This window comes from Ammodytes marinus (genome assembly GCF_949987685.1).
Source record: "Ammodytes marinus genome assembly, chromosome: 7".
NCBI classification, from domain to species: domain Eukaryota; kingdom Metazoa; phylum Chordata; class Actinopteri; order Uranoscopiformes; family Ammodytidae; genus Ammodytes; species Ammodytes marinus.
Genome location: NC_137211.1, coordinates 24,126,332 through 24,146,888, shown reverse-complemented (window position 1 = coordinate 24,146,888; position 20,557 = coordinate 24,126,332). Strand labels below are relative to the sequence as shown.

At 40.3% G+C, this 20,557-nt stretch overlaps 3 protein-coding genes across 3 annotated transcripts; 1 reads left to right on the top strand and 2 right to left on the bottom strand.

Moving 5' to 3' along the window:
* Positions 1–526: 526 nt before the first annotated feature.
* trappc6b (trafficking protein particle complex subunit 6B) lies at positions 527–3,871 on the top strand. Its single transcript, XM_080031302.1, has 6 exons — positions 527–690; positions 792–859; positions 1,552–1,669; positions 2,278–2,361; positions 2,816–2,909; positions 3,080–3,871. Exons 1-6 carry the CDS (start codon positions 610–612, stop codon positions 3,109–3,111), a joined length of 477 nt encoding a protein of 158 aa, XP_079887428.1. The 5' UTR covers positions 527–609; the 3' UTR covers positions 3,112–3,871.
* Positions 3,872–5,678: 1,807 nt separating this feature from the next.
* LOC307252929 (guanylin-like) lies at positions 5,679–7,617 on the bottom strand (the record flags this gene model as incomplete). Its single annotated transcript, XM_080030751.1, has 3 exons — positions 5,679–5,746; positions 6,357–6,555; positions 7,546–7,617. 3 exons carry the CDS (start codon positions 7,615–7,617, stop codon positions 5,679–5,681), a joined length of 339 nt encoding a protein of 112 aa, XP_079886877.1.
* A 3,400-nt stretch (positions 7,618–11,017) lies between these two features.
* On the bottom strand, positions 11,018–16,263 carry lactbl1a (lactamase, beta-like 1a; the record flags this gene model as incomplete). Its single annotated transcript, XM_080030750.1, has 6 exons — positions 11,018–11,996; positions 12,151–12,256; positions 13,602–13,822; positions 14,295–14,452; positions 14,537–14,640; positions 16,158–16,263. 6 exons carry the CDS (start codon positions 16,261–16,263, stop codon positions 11,018–11,020), a joined length of 1,674 nt encoding a protein of 557 aa, XP_079886876.1.
* Between the last annotated feature and the right edge of the window lie 4,294 nt (positions 16,264–20,557).

Sequence of the window (20,557 nt, the reverse complement as noted above, 5' to 3'; positions counted from 1 at the left end):
GATAGGCTTGCCTCACAACATTTGTTCTGTAGTTCTTTTCATTGAAATTGCGTGCAACAATCAAAAATCAGAAGTAAATATTAGTTATTAGTTTGACAACAAATCTTAACCATGATCTACATATATCCAATCCTTTGAACGATATTTAATGCTCATGTCATTTGTAATATGGTATTTTAAGTTGTAACTGTCAGTTGCTGTCCATGTAGACTTACCAACATTACATTAGACCCACTGTAGGCCTATTAGTATTAATTATTATCAACCTGTGAGTGTTTTGAGAAATAAACACAACTAATCGTCTTTGTAGCATTATTTTATTTTATTTTATTTTATTTTATTTTATTTTATTTTATTTTATTTTATTTTATTTTATTTTATTTTATTTTATTTTATTTTATTTTATTTTATTTTATTTTATTTTATTTTATTTTTCGCAGTTAAAACTCCAGGCCAGACGGTGGCGGTAGCGCTGCATTAATGCGCTTGTTTAGCACTACGCCCCTCGCTGGTGAACAAGAGCTTCAGTCTGAGCAGGAAGCGTTTATGTTTGTGTTTGTTTGTGTCTCAAAAAGCGCTTGAATAGTATCAGACTTTGGATGAAAGAGAATGGCAGACGAAGCTCCCTTCCACTTCTTACATAACGAGATGATACAGTACATTTACAAGTCGTCTGAAGGCGGAGACACGGTAAGGACGTGAAGTTTGTGTCCTATGCTGTTCAATAACCTGGACACGTACTTTGTGGTTCACTGTGTTTGCTCATCACTTGTCCTCTGTCATTCATTCAGGAGAATGCAAGAAATATCACCAAACTGGAGAACATGGGTTTCAGAGTCGGACAAGGGCTAGTAGAGAGGTAATCTACATACTGCTCAATGTTTGTGTGTCTGGAGTCAGTCTGTGGAAAATATAGCCTACAATATGCAGTAGTCACTTATGGATTAAATACCTCCATAGATAGCCAACAGGCGAAGAGACACAGAGCTTCAGCATTAAGTGTAGTTTGAATGATTCTTTAAAGTTATAATCCCCTTTTTAAATGGCAACAATTGGAGCAGTAAGACAGTCACAATATCAACACATCTGAATACTGTACTATATAGGCTTATTAAAGGACTACGTAGGGAATATTCTATATTATTTAAATCTCAATTCTCATGTTTAGAGCAACCAATAACGTATATCCACCTGCTTATAAACCGTGATGATAACCATAGAGCTGCTTTAAAAGAACACCTGTGTGCCCCACTGTTTCAGAGGGTGACATGTTCCTTCATCACCATCACCATGAACACACACACACACTGTAGTTTGTTTTGGCTCATTTCCACATACACCATCCTGTTACCTCAAATACTCATTAGAGCACCAAATATGGATCCATCCGCCGCTGGAACTAGTCCCTGACAAATGCACTATTTCCTCCCGTTAGTTAACTTTCGCTAGACACGGCAGTGAGCAGCATACGTATACAAAATTAAGCTACACACACACATACACACATTAATCAGGATTCATATAAAACACTGGCCTCTTCCTTAACTCTAGACTTACGAAAGACACGGCACGATTCAAAGACGAGCTGGACGTCATGAAGTTCATCTGTAAAGACTTCTGGACCTGTGTCTTCAAGAAGCAGATCGACAACCTCCGGACTAATCACCAGGTAACACTGAGCCCTCTGTCAGTCCCTGTCATTCATTCATACAGAAGGTTATCATTAACAGAACATGCCAGCTGAATGTGCTGTGAGCCACCAGTGCACAACAGACTCAAGTATTAATTTGGTTTTAAACCTAGATAAACAACTTTATTAGTGGTAAATATAATTAGTGTTTTTTTGTCTACTTATTCTCCAACTTTTAGCTTTTTTTCACTACGGCATGGTTTGTTATGGAACGTTAACCAACAGATCTGGCTTGTGTTCCCACTGCCGACAATAACCTTACTTGGTAGTCGGGTGATATGCCGGACAGTGAGAGCACAGTCAGCTACGTAACTTGGAAACAATGATTCTGTGACAATCAATGGGCTACAGTGTGTCGCTCCACCCTTTTGGGACCACTTGGTACCCAAATGAAAGGGTGAAAAAAAAAAAAAAAAAAAGGTGCGGCTCTGTACTCTTAATTTGCACTCTTCCCAACTTTTGTCAGTGGAAAGGCACATAATTACATGGTGTACCAAACATACTGTAACGCTCAGTGGAGACAATGCTCTAGTGTCTGTGTGCTGTGCATGTCTGTCAGTGCTGACGCTGTTTATTATTTGTTTCAGGGCATCTATGTTCTCCAGGACAACAAGTTCCGATTACTGGGTCAACTGTCGGCCGGGAAACAGTATCTGGAACTAGCCCCAAAGGTGCTCTGCTTTTATATATCTCTCAGTAGTGATCTGCTCTGTAAGGCTCTTTTTCCTGTCAAACAGTATTTGTGCTTATGAGGCTGCTGATCCCAGACCAGCAGGACTTCACACAGCTCCAGACTTGCATTCAGAGATCAGTACTTTTAAAACTAGCAAGACCGCACAATATAGGTTGAATAGCTGGTTGTGATCAAATGGCACGCAGTTTATAACACTTTTATAGTTGAGGGCAGTTAAAATGACTAATTTACTTGTCATGTGTTTCATTGATATTTCTGATTGCTGTATTTCGTGACCTCTGCAATTCATTCAGTCTAGAGCAAACACACATTAATCAGGATTAAAATCGAAGACACCAGTCAACAGTCTATAATAATTGCCTCTATCTGCCGTAACCTTGTGTATATTCTTACTCATCCAATGCCACCTTTGACTGCCTGTCTCTCTGCAGTATCTGGCCTTCACCTGTGGTCTGGTTCGAGGAGCTCTGTCCAACATAGGAGTGAAGAGTATCGTGACCGCAGAGGTGTCCGTCATGCCTGCATGTAAGACACCCATTACTTTTCCATCATCCAATCGCAGAAATTCTCAGAGAATTTGTATTATTCTCCAAATGCTTTCACAAGTGCAGGGGGAAAATGTGTTGGATATCAGAATATTGTGTGGACTAACTAACACACGTCTCCTTATCTTTCTGTTCTTTACATCTCCACAGGTAAATTCCAGGTCATGATCCAGAAAATGTAGCATCCAGCACAGAGCCACACTCACTCTACACTGTCTTTTGCCTTCTTCTATCCTTGAGTTATTGTCATAAAACATGCCATTTTCATCGGTGAAACACACTTGTTTCAACACTTTTGGGATTTCCGTGATGATTGGCAAAGGTTTTGTCCAGATTTCAACGTCTTTAGAAGAATAGTGTTCTCTGCTGACGCACACGTAATTATCATCATAACTGGACCAACCCTCTACAATGCCATGATGATGCCATTATTTCCGAGCATAATTACTGATAAATGTAATCTCTTTCTTGTAATGTCTGTGAGTTTCTCACTAAATGAACACGTGATCGTCATTATGGAAGTGCTTTGGCGCCAACTGGTGGCACAAAGGTAAACTGCGTGATTTCAGTTGGAATACATTACAGTCTTTAAACCAAAAAAATATAGGTTATTATCATAACGGCTTTATTACTTTTCAGAAATCTGTTTTAAATTGAATTCATTCATAACATCAAATAGAAAATTTGAAATTTCAGTTTGAGAAAAAGATTTGATAGACGAGACACAAGTAAATGAATAGATAAAGACATTAGACGGTGATCACAGAGCTCCCCACAGGGTACACACACTAACTGTAGCACTGATAATGGTTCAGCAGTCCTGTTGAAGCATGATAATTTCCAAACAGTTTGCACAATATTGTAGATGGAATTTGTTTTTACTAAACTTGTTTGTTTGAACCTGGACTTCAGGTTGGATCAGTTGCAATAAATGCCAGTATAAAATCAAACTCTGGGTTCTGTATTCTTGCTTAGATGAAGGTCAATATGTTCAATCATACAAAATCAAAAGCTCAGTTATAAAGTATTCTTTCAAACAGATCTCAGAATCTACAAAAGCTTGTTCTGAACTAATATACAAGCTCAATTCTCAAGCTTCTGAAATTCATGGAAAGCCCAATTTCATTTCTGTTGTGTGTGTGTGTGTGTGTGTGTGTTTGTTTATGTTTCTAAAAATAATTTCACTGTGAGCAGACAGCTGATAAACCCACTGCAGCAGACACAGTTACAGTGGCTTTATCAGAGCTTTATCACTGCTGCCTGTAGGGACTGCATTCACAACACAGGCGGCTAACTGTTTGATTTAGGATAAATTCTTTAAAAATAAGGGCCAGTCCTACCCTTCTTACACATAAAGCCTTTTAGCTGTAGAATAAGCTCCTCAGACTTACAAAGGTAAGAGGCACAAGACTCCTGAGTCACTGATACCTACTTACTATCAAGCAAGTGCATTCATGTGATGTGTCTGTTTGTTCTAGCCAGCGTGTTAGAAAAATACAGCAATTATGTTAGTATAGATGATGGTTTGTAAAACTCTCCACTACTGGGACACTTTTAGACACTGATAAACTTGGATTATCAAAGTGGTCTGGTATAATCAAGACGAGCTGGCGAGGCCTCGCTTTGTTTGACAGTATATTAAGTGTACAACCACACTGACTCAAATTGAAACATCGATGTAGATTTGGCCATTTCCTAATATGTGGTTGGATCAGATCTGTTGAAATCACAGGACAAACAGCCATACACAGTTCTGGCTTATGAATCACCAGTGAACTATGTTTATACTTGCACATAATCTTTTTCTCTTTTAGTTCCATTTGTGAACCACTTTTTTAATGCTTCTGGACTTAACCCCGGTAACCCCCATTTTATAAAGTCTATGTTATGGTAACAGTGTAACAATACTATGAACTGTGGGTAATTCCCTTATGCAAAGTCTGCAGAAATGGGCACCAAAGGAAAGTGTGCGTAAAGAGCTCAGAAAGACTGGAGAGTCCTCATGCACTTGACTTTTTAACAGCGGGACAGCCATAAGCCCTCGTGGACTTAGCGGAATTGCGCCTTTATTCATTATCAGTTTTGCTTTATGAACCAAGTTAGCACCGGTTAGCTTGGGTAAAGCACCATCAGCACAGCAGACTGGTGCTCTCAGCACCGGTTAGCACCAGCGCCAGCATATCCCCAGAGTAGGAGAAGGCTACTCTGGTCGGGCGGCGGGCGGCGGACCCAATATGACCCAATATGATCACGCGGCGCAGAACCTGCGGTGTGCAGTGTGTTGGTACCTTTAAAGGTGCTCTGAGGAACTTTCAGTGTGTTAATTCTTGCACCCCCTATGGACAAAAGCGCTGAACTGGAGCTCTGTGATAACAATGGAGATCAATGGCGTAGCTGCAGGGGCAAATTTATCAAGTTGAAAATCCGATACGTTCCAAGAAGTTCCAGACTGTTTGTTTAAGCTCCACTTTCAGCTATATGGGAGGTTGCTGAAGAAATGGGAAAAAACTGTATACATTTATAAAAGATTTTATTGAGAAATGAATTACAAACTATGATGAGACAATATTTTAAAGCTTCATGTGACAAAATGATTCTGAACTTATACACGTCCAGCTCATGACCAAACAAATCATAAAAGAACAGAAAAAAACACAATGTAATCAATGAGCACATGAACAAAAACCCATTCATAACTAACTCAAATTTGAATTGCCCTTCTAATTTTTTCATACATAATGTGTTGATTTTAGAGACAGCCATAGCAGGCAGCAGATTCACAGAGCTCACAGGACGCAGGGCTGTAAGCCACCAACGCTGAAAAGGAAAGAAGAAGAAAAAATATCACCCAAAAATATTCAAATTCATTCTCTGGAGACCATTAATATACACTCAAATCTGGCCAGTATACTGAGATAAAAAAATGTTGAAGGATTTTTAGTGTTTACAGAGATAAGGCCCATGTTGGGAACCACAAGTTAATAATAATCAAACAATACTCAAGTTTGTTTTTGATCACCTGAGTCTTCATGTTTCTTAAAGGTACAGTGTGTAATATCTGAGTTTTTAGCCAGATCTGGTGGTGCGATTCAGTTCAAGAAGCTAGTAACTAAAGATGGCCTCATCCACCACTGCCTCAAGTCTTTCCACAATATCAAGTGATGAGGTAACTATGTATTTAGTTATCTATTCTATAATAATTCTTTGTCTTCCAATAGGTGCATTAAAAACTGACACAGGAGACACTTATAAAAACGTGTTAGGCACTGTTTTTTTTTTACCAAGTATGTTCCGAAAAAATGCCAACAAATTCGACACTGTACCTAGCAGTTGGAATTAATTGTAGGTCAGTGTACTGCTTCAATCAGGCGATGTGTGCTGAAATCAGACCATTAGACCATCTGGTTAAAAAATTGATTGATTTTACCCAGCTTGGCCAGAGAAGCTCCGGCATCTTCCCTCAGACACAGAGGCTTGAAGTCCTCAGGCAGAGCGGGGTTAGAACACACAGCCACTGCTTTGTCCTCCACCAGCTGGAGCTTCTGCTGAGCTGCTGCATCATCATCTCCAGTCATCAGAGCCCCCAGTGCCTTCACAGACTCCAGAGAGAACTCAAAATCTCCCTCCTATACAATGATAGACACACTGTGTTAGCTGAGGAGCCACAGCAAAGCAGGGCGGGAAATATCACACATGCAATGATTTTGGTTACATTCATTGGCAGGTATCTTATTGACTTATTGATTCATGACCTACATAGCTTGCTATAGATTACGTCGTAACAGAGTAGAATAACAGTCTCTTTCAACTTCTGCTTCAACTCTGTATCAATGCAGTAATTTGATTACATCGCGATATTTAACTCAATTTCTCTGTAAATACAGGCAATGACAATGATGTAGTCATAACATTAAGAACACAAGTTGTTGCATTTATCAATAATATTATTTTTTAATATTATTCAATCAAGGCTTTCTAATTTGTATCTAATGGCTTTATTAATGCAATCAAATGATAAGAACATATTTTTTCCCCCCATTTTGGCTGGGGTCGCTTCAGAAACCCCTTCCCCCCACAACATTAGGTTCTGTGTCTGAGCATTTCTGTATCTTTTGGAAACGGACAATCTGACATTCTTTTCCACTAATTGCTGTGATTGGCCAACTGTTTGGCGGTATGGAAAGTAGGTGTGTTCAATAGAGGTCAACATTATAAATGCCTCCAAGACTGCAAATGTGATCCGTTATCTCAGTTTTTTTTACGACATTTTGTCTCCTCCCTCTCTTTCCACTCCAAATTCCAGTGTGTTCGTTCAGGACAAGGACAATTATAAAAATTAGATTTCCCAACCGGTCAGATAACGCAGGCTTTAAACCCTTGATATGAGATAAGAGCAACACATCACTTACATGCGTACAAGTAGAACACAACAAGAAGTTACCACCATTATTTTTTTATATACAGTTAATATTAATGGAGGACTCATTTGGGATGCACTTTCAAACTAATTTGTGATAAAAAAAGCAAAACCAACCACTTTAAAAAGTAGCAGAACTACACATGCATTCTGACAGGAGGCTTGGTTGAATGCTAGTCTCCAGGTTTCACGCTCTTACCTTGACAGTCACAGCGGTTGACAGCTGGAACAAAACCATGAGGCAGACAGACACACAGATGATGGTCTTCATTTTGCTGTTCTTTGTGATGTGTATTCGATTTGTCCTTTTTCCTTTTTACTGCGTGTGTCTCTCTTAGTCCTGTTTTGCACACAGCATTACCTGGAGGTGTTTATATAGGGTTTCGTTCAGGCCGGGCCACGCCTGAAAGGTAGTTAATGATAAACAACTGGGCACTGATTATGATGCCATAAAAGCTGCATTGTTCACTGTCATATTGTGTGTGTATTTCTTTGATTTATATATTCATGTTGCTGATATGTGTAGTGCAGAGTACTCATAAAGTGCCTTCAGATCATTAAAAACACTTTTGGTGCCCCTTTGGTTGTTACACAATGTTATAGCTTGTTTTTCTCTCCATGGGGGGGGGGGGAACAGCTCATCCAGCAGCATATACACTATTCTTGTAAAACACCAAATACATATCTTTGGAATGGCTGAAAAAAGTGAAAGATTACGCAGATTAATCTTCATTCATATTCCATTTGCTGATCGTTTGATTCGGTTGGATGCACAGAAAAAGCTATAGTAATAAGTGGACCATTACAATTATTTTGCCACCCTTCTTACATCTAGTTTAGTCAGCTGAAGTTATAAATCACTCAGTGAATTTTGACCCTAACAATTATAGGGGAAGGTGGGGTGATTTGTGCATTTTGGAAGTTGCAAAACCCCTTGTTTCTAGAAAACCGTGGAAGAAATTGGAAATGTGACCACATATTTAAGAAGAGCCATCCATTTGACTCATCCTGTAAAGAAGGGAGACACAAGGAATAAGATATAAGCACATTTAAGCTCAAAAAACTGTGTTTTGCCTTTCAAAGTAAAATTTCCATGATCAAGGTTTTTTGATTATTGTGTCTGAACAATTATAGACACGTTTGAAAACATTTGACACATGTTTTAGTGCTTTGGTATGCTACACTTTGAGTCTATATAGTTAGCACAATGTCAACCCTAAATTGCTGCATCATGCCTATTATCCAAAATTCTGGGGATGGGGTGATTTGTGCGCAAGGGCCTGGGTGAGTTATAAGTAAGTAAGTAAGTAAAATGTATTTATAAAAGCACATTTATGACAGTTTGCACTGTCCAAAGTGCTGTACATAGTGCATTCAGTAGGTAAACAATGAAGGTAAAATAACAATAACCAAAATAAAAGACGTAAAGCCCATACATCCACATAAACACAGATAGTAGTGCAGAGGTAAGTAAGTAGTGCAGAGGTTAATGGGGAGGAAACACCAGGGTGTACATATGGGTTTTGAGCCTTGATTTAAAGGCAGAAATGTAGGGGGAATCACATTTGTCAGGTGGCAGTTGGTTCCACAAGCACGGAGCAACTAGTGCAAAGTACATTTCTGGGAGTTGTGCCAGTGGCATGGCTGTATACGCTGGTCACCAAAAGAAAGTGATAGTCTACAGTAGCTCAGGAGAGAGTGACATCTCAATTCCACTTAACGACACCACTGATGAGAGTTCAGATGGCCAGAAAGATGATGATGGTGACTTTGTCATTGTGACACAATGACGCACAAATCACCCCACTACGTGGGGTGATTTGTGCGACAAGACAACTTTTTTTCCGAAAGCTATATTTCTTAAACAGTTTATTCCAGATCCAAAGTTTTTATTGCCAGGGATGCACAACATCCTGAAATATATGTACATATTTGAGTTGGAGACATAACTGTCAAGGCCTCACTTTAAAATCACTTTGAGTAAAAAGTTGCACAAATCACCCCACCTTCCCCTATTTGATAACGCTATCATCAAAAGGAGAAGATTATAATTTTCCAAGATTTTATGAAGGGGCATATCACATGGTGCACCATCTTGGACAATTTTTTGTTTCGTTCCAGCAGTTTTTATTTGTGAGACACATGAATAAACAATAACCCTAGCGCTTGATCACCATTTAAAAAAAAAATCTAACCCCATCTTACCCAACCCTACAATAACAGAAAACAGAAAAACAACACATTAATAGACAAAAAGGAAGGAAAGAAAATAAAGAAGAAATAATTCCAAAAATAAAAGAGAGTAAAGTATATCTGGCTATAAATGTAAAGTAGAGACGTAAAGGGCCAACTGCAGGATGATACAATGAAGAAAACACCAGGGATCAATCAGGGGGGAGAACAGTTAACCCATTAAAATAAGAGACAATGGGTTGCCACTTCTTAAAAACAGCTCTCTAGATCCTCTGAGTGTAAACTTTGTCTTCTGTAATTGCAAAATTAGCCAAAAGCATTGCAAAATCAATCATGTCAACCTCATTAGTGCTGCAAGGGAGGTACTCTGCAGGTGGTCCAAAAAACGCTTGCAGTCCTAAATTGTAATCCATGCTCCAAAGACCATATTCCCCAAAACAATTTAAGGTAAAATTAACTGGCTGGAGTCAGAAGAAACTCCTTAACATAAACCTCATGTCAGTCCTAGCTGCATGTCTCCAAAGATTAATTCACAAAGCATTTAGCTAAAAGCTGTGACTCTGGGGAAAATGCAGTTTTCAGTGCTGATGAACAGGACATATCTCAGTGTCAGTCTGTGAGAATTATTTCTTGCTCGTTATATCCACATTGGATTGACAGTTCCTTTAGTGTAAAGAGTTACCTAATGCAATCAATGAATAATGCTAATTCATGATCGTCCAATAAAATGTGAGTGGAGAATGATCCCATCAAAGAAAGAAGCGTTGGTATAAAACTGTTTAATTAAATATCAAGTAACACATTTGATAATGAAATCTATCAATTCTTAATAATACAATAATACACTTAATGAATATAATATGATACAATATTTACCCATCTTTTAAACACTTGCATAAGCGTGTACTGGATTTGATTTGTACATGCACATTTTTGCTCAATAAACAATGAATTAAGGCTTAATGAACAATTCATTGTGCATGGAATTTTTTTTACATACCTCCCTGATGGTTTAGAAATTTGAAAGACATGACCACTTGGCATTGTGTTTTTTTTATAGACGCTGTAGGCACTTTAAGGTTGAAGAGGAACACATTGTCACATTGCCACATTGTCCATTAACCGAACATATTTTATAATTTATACAGTGAACATTTATATAAATGTTGCTTTGCTTGATGTAGTCATTTAGCAGAAGAATAACTTTTCAAAGATTCCTTTGGAGAATTGGATAAAAATGACAGAATGGGTATTTGGAGCAGAGGTGTATTTTAAAATACAAGTGATCTGATTAATTATATTATCCTAAGCAACACAGCATCCAATGACATTTATCACACATGACCATTGACCCAACAATTATAAAAATTCCATGCGTTTGCAATATAAAGTTTTCTGCTGCATTTGTCTTTGAGGTGACCCCCCCCCCCCCCCCCCCAGAGACAGTGATAATCTTGTTCTGAATGGAATTCCTGTCATCATGCAGAAAAGAATGGTCTTCCAGCTATTCTCATCACCTTGTAAGTGTTGAGTCCTGGGGAATCAAACCCTGGCGACACACCTTTTTTGTTGAAAAGGTGAAAGTTGAAGAGCTGTCTGTCCTGTGCCTCCAATGAGACCGAGGCGCTGATGACCTTCAGCTTGCAAGGGTATGGGCTCTCAAACACTACCCTGAACACCCTATCCTGCAGGTAATCCAGACGAATAGTTCGGTACTTGGATGGCACAGTTGTGTCCACCTGTGGTCCAAACTGCTGCATGACCAGCACCCCATCTGAGTCTACCTTAATCTCATAGAAAGTCATATTCCTGTATGTGAAAAAGCCCAAGTATGGAGCTGGGTCAGGCGTCGCTCTGACAGTTCGTTGAGCATCCCTGAAAGCGTTCTCCAAAGCGGGGATGAGATAGCTGTACGCCTGGCTCACTAGGTCCTGGTCTGCAGGCCGAACCCCGGCCATGAGGATCACCAGTCCCAGCTTGAGCCGTGGTACCAGGGAGAGGGTGGCCGCGTATCCGTCCAGGTCCCCATCCTTCCTTACAACATCATAGCCAAACTGCTCGTTGATCTCCCACGGTGTGCCGGTGGAGTTGGCGAAGTAGCTGTCGTGGCATCGGTAGACCGGGGTCAGCATGGTGTTGAGGGTGTCCTGGCGGAGTAGGGTCCCACCGTAGGCACCAAGCAGAGCCATCATGAGTTTGGCCATATCAGCTGCTGATGAATACATCTGGCCTGCAGGTCGGTACCAGCCCAAGTTGTAGAGGGGAGCCGGCTGGCCATTGCTGTACACACCCACAGCCATCTGCTTCTGAATGTCTGCAGTTATGTTGAAACCAGTGTCCTCCATGCTCAGCCGATCCAGAATTTTCTCTGATACCCAGCTCTCAAAGTCTGAGCCAGTGACCTTCTGGGCCAAGATGTTGGCCAATAAGGAAAACGCGACATTGCTATAGTGGCATCTGAGGGGAAAGAGAAAGCAATGTCACAGTTGTTCACAAGTTCCCCCTGGGATCAAAAATACCAAAAAGAGACTTGTTCTATAATTATACATCAACCTTTCAGATCATAGAAATGCCCTGACGTCAAAATTAGAGGAAGGAGACAGAGTCTTACTTGGTGCCTGGTTCTGCCACGAGGACATCATCCTGTAGCAAATTAAGGGCTGCCTCTGTGTTTCCGCCCCAGAGGAGATTAGTTGACCTTAATCGCCTGGGTAACCCTGTCAAAATTTTGAAAACCTTAGTGGTTAACAGTCCGTAAATATGTGTGCTGTTTATGACTTCATAAATGCATGGTATAGGTTACTACACTATCTCACAATTTAGGTTGTCATAAGATTTTGTACCACTTATTGGTCCCCATCCAATGTCCTTCTGACTTTTGTGATATTGTGACGTTTCCTCAAGTGGGTGAATTATTTTGGTTCAAAGTGAAATGTCTCAAACACTGCTGAATGGATTATGATGACATTAAGTAAAAGAATGTCTACTTTTAAATACAGGATAAAATGAAATATATTGCCATCACCATGTCAATATTTTAATTTGTCAGGTATGTTAGCAACAGTTAGCATGCAACCAATCAAGCAGAAATTGTTGAGAAAGGTGACCCTTATTGTTCTTCCATTACTCCACTAGTGATACCGTTTAGGTCTGTGTCCTCAATGAGAGTGCAAGACTTCAACCATGAGTAGGGCTTCCCCTTCAGTTAATCCCTCCTTTTTAGTCATAGAGCAGTCCAGATATAGAGATAATCACCTCTATCTCTTGACACAGATCTGTGTAATTATAGCTCTTCTTACTGTTCCGAGCCTGGGTTAGCCTGGGTTAGCTAAGGAGTTGTAGTGGGTGGTAGAGACATGTCCAGAAAGAGAATCTCGACCTTTTGAGCGGTTTGGCTGTGATGTAATGGGGTGACCACCAGTTTACACAATGTTTGTAGACATTAGTGCACAAAGACAACAGCTTTGTAATAAACTTGACACCTCATTCAGTCTGTGCACCTGTACTTGTGATGGAGAAAGTAACTTGAAGAGCAGCCAACCCCAACCCTAACTACGACACCAACACTTACTACAACCCCAACCCTAACTAAAACCCAAACCCAAACCCCAACCCCAAATACAACCCCAACCTCAACCTCATGTCATTTTGTACTGGCATAGACAATTTAACAGTTAAAGCTGGGGTGGAGGATTTGGGGAGAAAATGGCGGTTGGGATAGAGATTCAAATTCAAATACCTCAACCGCTCCACAGCTCATGTTAACGTTGACCAATCAGAAATCATATACCCCAGCTTTAACAGTAAACTTAATATTTTTCCCGACTATCTCAGACAGATGTTGTTTTAAAAGTTATTTCTACATAACTAACAACTTACGACAACATGTCTCTTTCATTAATGCTTGTTGCATTTCATATTTGTATTGATCTTCAGTTGCAATTTTTCATGTATGTACTATAGCTTGGTAGATAGCTAACAATGATGTAAAAGGACACCCTATTTTAATGACTGAACAAATCACTGATGAAGGCAATACAATGAAACAGATTGTAGGTTTACCTGAGAGCTGGCTTGCCATCCTGCGCAGGGTGAGAGTTGGAGCTTTTCTGCCAAGGGTCCTGGCTGACGAGGATGATGGCCGTCCCCTTTTCCCCAGCGGGTTCTTGATGGTGAAGTTGTCGACGTACTTCTCCAGAGGGTCATCCAGAGAGTCCACCAGGCCGTCCTCCCACAGCTTGTAGAGCATCAGTGTGGGGAAGATCTTGGAGAGGCTCGCAATTCTGCAATCAGAGCGATTAAAGTGAGTGCAACACTTGCTTATCCCAACTGATTAAATGAATGTATCCTGCTTTAATAATACATAGTATTGCTGCTGCTGCTGATTTAAGCACTTTTAGAGATTTAAGCACTTCATTTAGTGAGTGGTTCAGTCTCATTGATCAGTATGTATACCTAATACAATGAAGGGTCTAATCCTAACCCGTAACCCTAATTCGATCCCTAAACCTATAGGCAATATCCAATAGAAGAATAAGACCGCAGGGTACATCATGTATTGTATGGTAATGATAACTGTTCAGATACTGTTCAGCTGGTAATATTATGATCTAGCTGAACAGCTTTCAGGACCGATAACATTGAGTATTTGCCATTTAGACAAATCACCATTCCCCCTGTTGTCATAATCTGGGTCATATTTTGCTTAACTCTCGTCCACACCTTTTCTACTCACTGCATGAATGTAAATCTCACCTGTACACTGTGAACTCATTGGGTGCAGATGAGGAAGGGTCGCTTGTGTTTTTCTTGCCAAAGTTTCCATTCCACAGGATAGAGTCATTTAGAACCACAATGGCCGATATGGCTGGCAGCTTGGTGGTGTCAACGCTCGACTTCAGGAGGTCATCTATCTGTTGAGAGAAACTTCAGTGAGACCACGCTATCTACAATTTTTTTAAATTAATCTGAAACAATTAGTGCAAAGAGAGATTTACTTTTTCTAAGGCCGCCCTCAGCAATGGGATGGGATGTTTGAGGGGCGCAGGCTCAGGGAAGCGAGGGCACATCTCATCGACTTTCACCTTTTGTACAACCACTTCTGTGGAAAAGGAGACTTGTAAAGACTTAATACATACACACATGATCTTTCTGTCAAGGTAGGCAGCTCGTGGCGATAGCTTTTTGAATTTTTTTGTAGTATGGCATGTTAGAAAATGACCACCTGTGTCTTACGTAAAACACTTTGTTGTCAAGCCTAAAGTCAGAATAGTAGATCTGAATAAACCAGGACCAGGACCAGAACCTATTTAGCCGAGCTGAGTTAAAATAATGAAAGCAGGGGGAAGTGCTAGCCTAGTTCAGACAAAGGTGAAGACATAAACCTTCGTACAACTCAAACAGAGTCTATCATAAATGTGCTGTCATTTTTGTGTTTGTCACAGTAGGACAAAACAAAATGTCGCCTTTTAGGAGCAGTTAACATTGGGTCCCGATTCCTGTTCTTGACAAAGCTCATGTTTCTGTGCTGTAGTTTAGAGATCTTTGGAGTTGTTGAAGTGTGTATTATGTCACTTCTTGTGTGGGCGATGGTTCATACTGTCCATCCTTTTCCTATTGATTTACTTGGGAAGCTACCACAAAAAATGTATGCGTATGTGGCCTAAATTAAATTTAGTTGTATCAATATATAACAATATTGGAAACTTTTCACAAAAAAGAGCATTGGCTGCATACTTTGTTGTATTCAGGATTTGATGGATAATATGTTTGATAGGTGTCTTGACGTATTTTATACATGTTTTTATTGTGTGAATAAATCTATCATGTGTATCTTGATAGTCTTGCTAATGTGAGAACATTGTTGTTTGGTTACCCATCCTTCATAGTTCATAATTTATTCCACTGTAAATGTTGTCCACATTTGTTCCCCCCCCCCCCCACATGCAATGTATGGCTTGAGTCAGTTTTAGTACACTTAGGGTAAGTACAAATACTGTATATATTACAACTAGAGTGCTAAAAACATCATCTATAGTACAAGTGGATATTAAGGATTTGTTTGTTATCACAAGAATCACGCATTAAAACATTTGCCAAAAAACACTCATACTGTGCAGTTTGTTAAGTGCTGTAAAGATGTCAGCCTGTTTTTAATTGTCCCAGGGGTACAAGCTTATAAACCTGAGCTGTTTTTATTATGTGACTTATTGATTCCCTCAGGCTCAGTGTGTTTTGACTCAGACAGACAGCGCACCGCGAACGCTGCACTGTCCCTGAGCTAAATTCAGATTTATGTCAAACACAAAGCATGATGAGCAACCGAAGGCAGTGACTGTTGTCATTTCATCCAGGGACATCCAGCACTCAGCTCCACCCCCTCTTACTGTCTCTCAGCAGGAGTTAAAGTCTGCTTTAACGCTGCTGCTAATCCCTGCCGCCACTATTTCCCAGCTTTGTGTAATCCTGCCGCAGGTCCTGCAAACAGGCAATTACACCTAAGAGGCTAAGGTCCAAATGTAGTACAAGACCCTAAAAATCCTACTTTACGTCTTGAAAAAAAGTATACTTGTGGGTGTTCTGAAGGTGTATCTCTGTCTTGGTTTGGTAAAACTGTACCTTCCTTCAGCTTTGGCATCCTGTACTGCCATATGAAGCAGAACGTCATGACCACGGAGAGCAGAAAGAAGACAACCATTCCAAGATTGGTCCATTTCACCTTCATCTTGCTCACTGGTTGTAATGGGCCAGCAGATGCAGTCTAGAAAACAAGTGCATGTTTTTTTAAAAACGACTAAAGAATCAGTGTGGCTGATTCTTAAGGGACATACCTAAATGGAACATCATGATACTTGAGAAGACCTTGTTCTTTGAAAAATGTTACCCCCTGTTGGCACGTCAAACCTTTGTTTGGCCAGAAGTGGTAACGCAATAGTAAACAACTATAAGTAAACAACTTCCACTCACATCAACTGAAGGACAGATGTCTTACCAAAGGAGATGAAAAAAGCCTCAGATGTGTTTCTTTATCTTGGTATCATTCTTCATCTCCAGACAGAAAAATAAATCCTAATCCTTATTTCTTGCGAGGGGTCACAATGGAGAAGCAAGCAATCAAGCAAGACTGCTTGAACTCAGCTCCACTGCTCCTGAGCATCCAGGCCACTACCTACTGTACATGTTCTTAATCCCGACTGTGATGCCTGCTGGCTTGGGATGGACGGCTGTTTCTATTCCCACTCCGCTGTGACATCATAATCTGCTGGGAGATTCAGAGCCCAGCAGAGCCAAATGTAAGGAGGGCTAGTAGAATGGAACCCAGCAGCTATGAGCACTCATCCCCAGCAATCAAATCATCTTACATCCTCGCCGGGGTTAATTCCACAAAAGGAATGCTTATCCACTGCCGGATGCTCTTCATCACCATAACAGAGCGTACTATGGGTTAAGCATCATGTGCAACTGAATGAAGATTTACTGGATTTGAATGAGTGCAGGTCTTATGGCAGGGAATAAAGACGCTATAGAGCCAGGGCGGGTACAGCAAGGGAACCATTGCTCAAAAGCAACACTTCCAATAGATTGAGAATAGTTTAGGTTTTCCCCTGTATTTGGCAATGACCATCCTGGTGTAAATCAGGTTCCCTCCATCCATTGTACCAGTCTGGCCTAGAGTGCCCCTCAATCCTACTGCAGGTCCTTCTCTCCATCCTCCACCTTAACGACCCATAACATAAATGTAAAAAATCCTTATGAAATAACTGGTCAATAATGTAACAAAATGCTAAGCGCGTAACGTTTTTGTGCATAATGTAACAGGTACATGTTCAACCCAATTACCCCCCCCCCCCACACCCCCATCCTTGAACTGATGCAGACACACACACACAACCACACACACACTTTGTGCTTTGAGTGCTTTTATGGCATAGTACATTCGAAAATGAAGCAGTTACGCATTTAATACATAAATTATTGACTGACTCTATAATAAGCTAAGCTTTTAGGATAAAACTATTTTATCAAGCAAATTGTAATACGTTGTTACATTATAGGTGAAAAGTTGTTATGTTATACACTCAGCATTTTGTTTACAGTTATTACATTATTAGTTTTATTAAACAATGTACTACACTATGGGTCATTGAATCATTGTTAGATTATCAGCTCTTACAAGGCTCTTGAAAACTTCATGTTGTAAGAGTTCAGAGTCCAGCTCCTATGTGAGTGGTCTAAATTCTCTTTGCATTACATGGTTACACGTCATATACGTATCCCAGCTTCTGTTAATTGTTGCCTCCAAGTGATGAATTTGTGTGCAGTTACTTCCCCATCCACTAGAGGAAGCTGTAGACTAAAGATAAATATTTCTTACTTTATTGATGCCAAGTAAAACATTCACCTACACTACAGTCACTTTTTTTTAAAGTCATGGACAACACAGGCATAACCCCTCACCTCAAACAGGATATCTTTACAGAAGCAAGCAATGGCCATGCTCACAATGACTTTTTAATGTTGTTATCTCTTGATAACAAGTGAATTATCTGAAAAAACGCTTGATTCCTTCTGATGAAAGAGAGAAATAGAAGGTTGTTTCCCCTTATTGTTTATTAATCACAAGATAGTGGCATTACAAATAATTGCAAGCATGACCGTTAGTTAGCTCAACATTGATAATTGTTTATAAAGTCTTGGTTTTAAAAATGGGTTCATCATTAGTCATTTCTAGAAACAAAAAGGTAACACCCCCCCCCCCCCCTCTACTGCTTCGTAAGCAACTCATGTCAAATCATAGGATGTGTTTCTTTGATATGATTGTTGAACAATCTTAATGTTACTCACTGATTTCTGAGCTCTTAAACAAATGATACGTTGTCCTATTTTTATTTTATCCCAATACCACTCCCTGGCTTTTCTAATACATTATGTGACATCAATCCATCAATGACTGTAACAACAAACTGTATGTTTAATCTATGTTGTCGAAAAACCTCTACAGCGTTCTGTCCTATTGTCATTACAGTCACATGAACTAACCACAGACTCTCTGACCTCTTCTGTGAGACTGTGACGTTTACTCCACAAGGCTCTAAGGCTTATGGGAAATTATGTTTGTTAAACGCCAGACCCAATACCCAATGTTGACTTAATCAATTCAATATTACTGCCCCACATGACATTAAATTCAACTTTTTTTGAGACTATTGGTTCAAATCAATCACTACCAGATCTGTATAGGCCTGGTAACAGACTTTGGTCATTCTACCTTGTGGTACTGCAGACCACCTGTGTGATGGAACTGAACACAGGGGATGTGGACTCAGGAGCAGGACAAAAGGCAGTTGGAATCAATCATTCGTTCACTTGGTAAGAGTCCAAATTGGTCAAAGTCGGGCATACTACACGGGCAATGTGGCAGACAGGTCAACAAGATGCAGGCAAGACACAGGAATAAGGAATAGAAGGCTAAGATTGGGTGGGACATCAGAAGACATTAGAACAAAGTAACGTAAATTATCAGTAGAAGATCTGGAAAGATGGCTGGTATATATTTGCAGGGGTGATAATGAGGAGTGAGTGAGGGGATCAGGTGACAGATAACAGGCCATGCACCTGTTACCATTAATCTACTGGTGGTCCATGTTTGTGCTGAAGATAAACAATATTGTGAACTTACTGGAAACCAGTGCATCTCTTTTTTAACCTTTATTTATACAGATATATCCCATTGAGTCCGAAGACTCTTTTGCAAGGGAGACCTGTTCCCATTTACACACTCATTCATACACCGCTAGCAGGCTAACTATCGACATTCACACGAGGCAAGGTGGGTGAAGTGTCTTGCCCAAGGACACAACAACTATGACACAAGTGGCAGGGCGGGGATCGAACCTCCAACCCTTTAACCCTCTGTAGGTGTGTCCCACTGGCACACAGACACCCAAGGTAAGGGCCTTTCTTTTTTAAAATCTGTATCAATGTACCACCCGCCCGCCTGGTCACCATGGGGTCCAGGGCCTTCAGCCGATCTGCCCCCCACCTCTGGAACGCCCTCCCACCTGACATCCGTAACTCTGACACTCTCTCCACTTTTAAGTCCCATCTCAAAACACATCTTTTTAAACTGACATATTCCACCTAATCATCGACTATTTCCCATTTCACCCCGCTTTTGTAAATTGTTTGAATGTGTCTTGTTCTTGTGTTTTTTATTATTGTTTATTTTGTTTTTAGCTCTGCCTGTAAGGTGACCTTGGGTGCTATGAAAGGCGCCCTCAAATAAAATGAATTATTAATGTTATTATTAATATACTGCTTGTGTAATTTGTCCTGTGTCAATGGTGTACAGGAAGTTGTGTTTGGCAGCACCTCACTTTCCATGCTGCATTTATTTTAAATATGTGTCTATTCATGGATGAATAAATAGTTTGATAGATTATTCATTGTTTCTAAAGCAATGTTCATGGTTTGGTCCACGCCTGCAGTAGGGAGGGCAAAGGTTTTTCTCCAAACACTGTTATTGTGCTGATTCTGGAGCTGATTCTGGATCTTAGATGACTAGGGCAAATTATATCCATATCCTCATAAAAAAAATATATATAAAAAAAGTGAAAGTCACGGGCGAGAAAGCTTTTTCGACCTTGTTGTCATATACATTATTAATCCGGCGTTTATCCCCACCCTGTCCATTCTGCAGTCCACCGGCAACCACATAAACGCTGCTCTGCTCCGCTCGCTGGGACTGGAACCCCGACAGTGAGAGCAGCCACAGAAAGGCACCAGCTTTACTGCTCAATGTATGACCCACAAGTCAAGACAGATTACGTCTGATTGGATCGCTGATGGCGCGTCTGACCTACAATCTGCTGCATTCCCATCGCCGTCTCCCTGGGCAAAGGTTTCCATGGGAACAAGCCCATGGCTCCTCTAATCTGTTGTTTTGCAGCCCTCACTCATCTGAAGGCAGGCTGGATTCCTTTTTGTCAGGCCCATATTCTTCTGCTCTATTTCCTCAC

Excerpts from the sequence above, each read along its gene's own strand:
- trappc6b (XM_080031302.1), top strand. The coding sequence starts at position 610 with ATGGCAGACGAAGCTCCCTTCCACTTCTTACATAACGAGATGATACAG. Across the intron at positions 691-791 it reads CGTCTGAAGGCGGAGACACG|GAGAATGCAAGAAATATCAC; the intron begins GTAAGGACGTGA and ends TCATTCATTCAG. Across the intron at positions 860-1,551 it reads GGACAAGGGCTAGTAGAGAG|ACTTACGAAAGACACGGCAC; the intron begins GTAATCTACATA and ends CCTTAACTCTAG.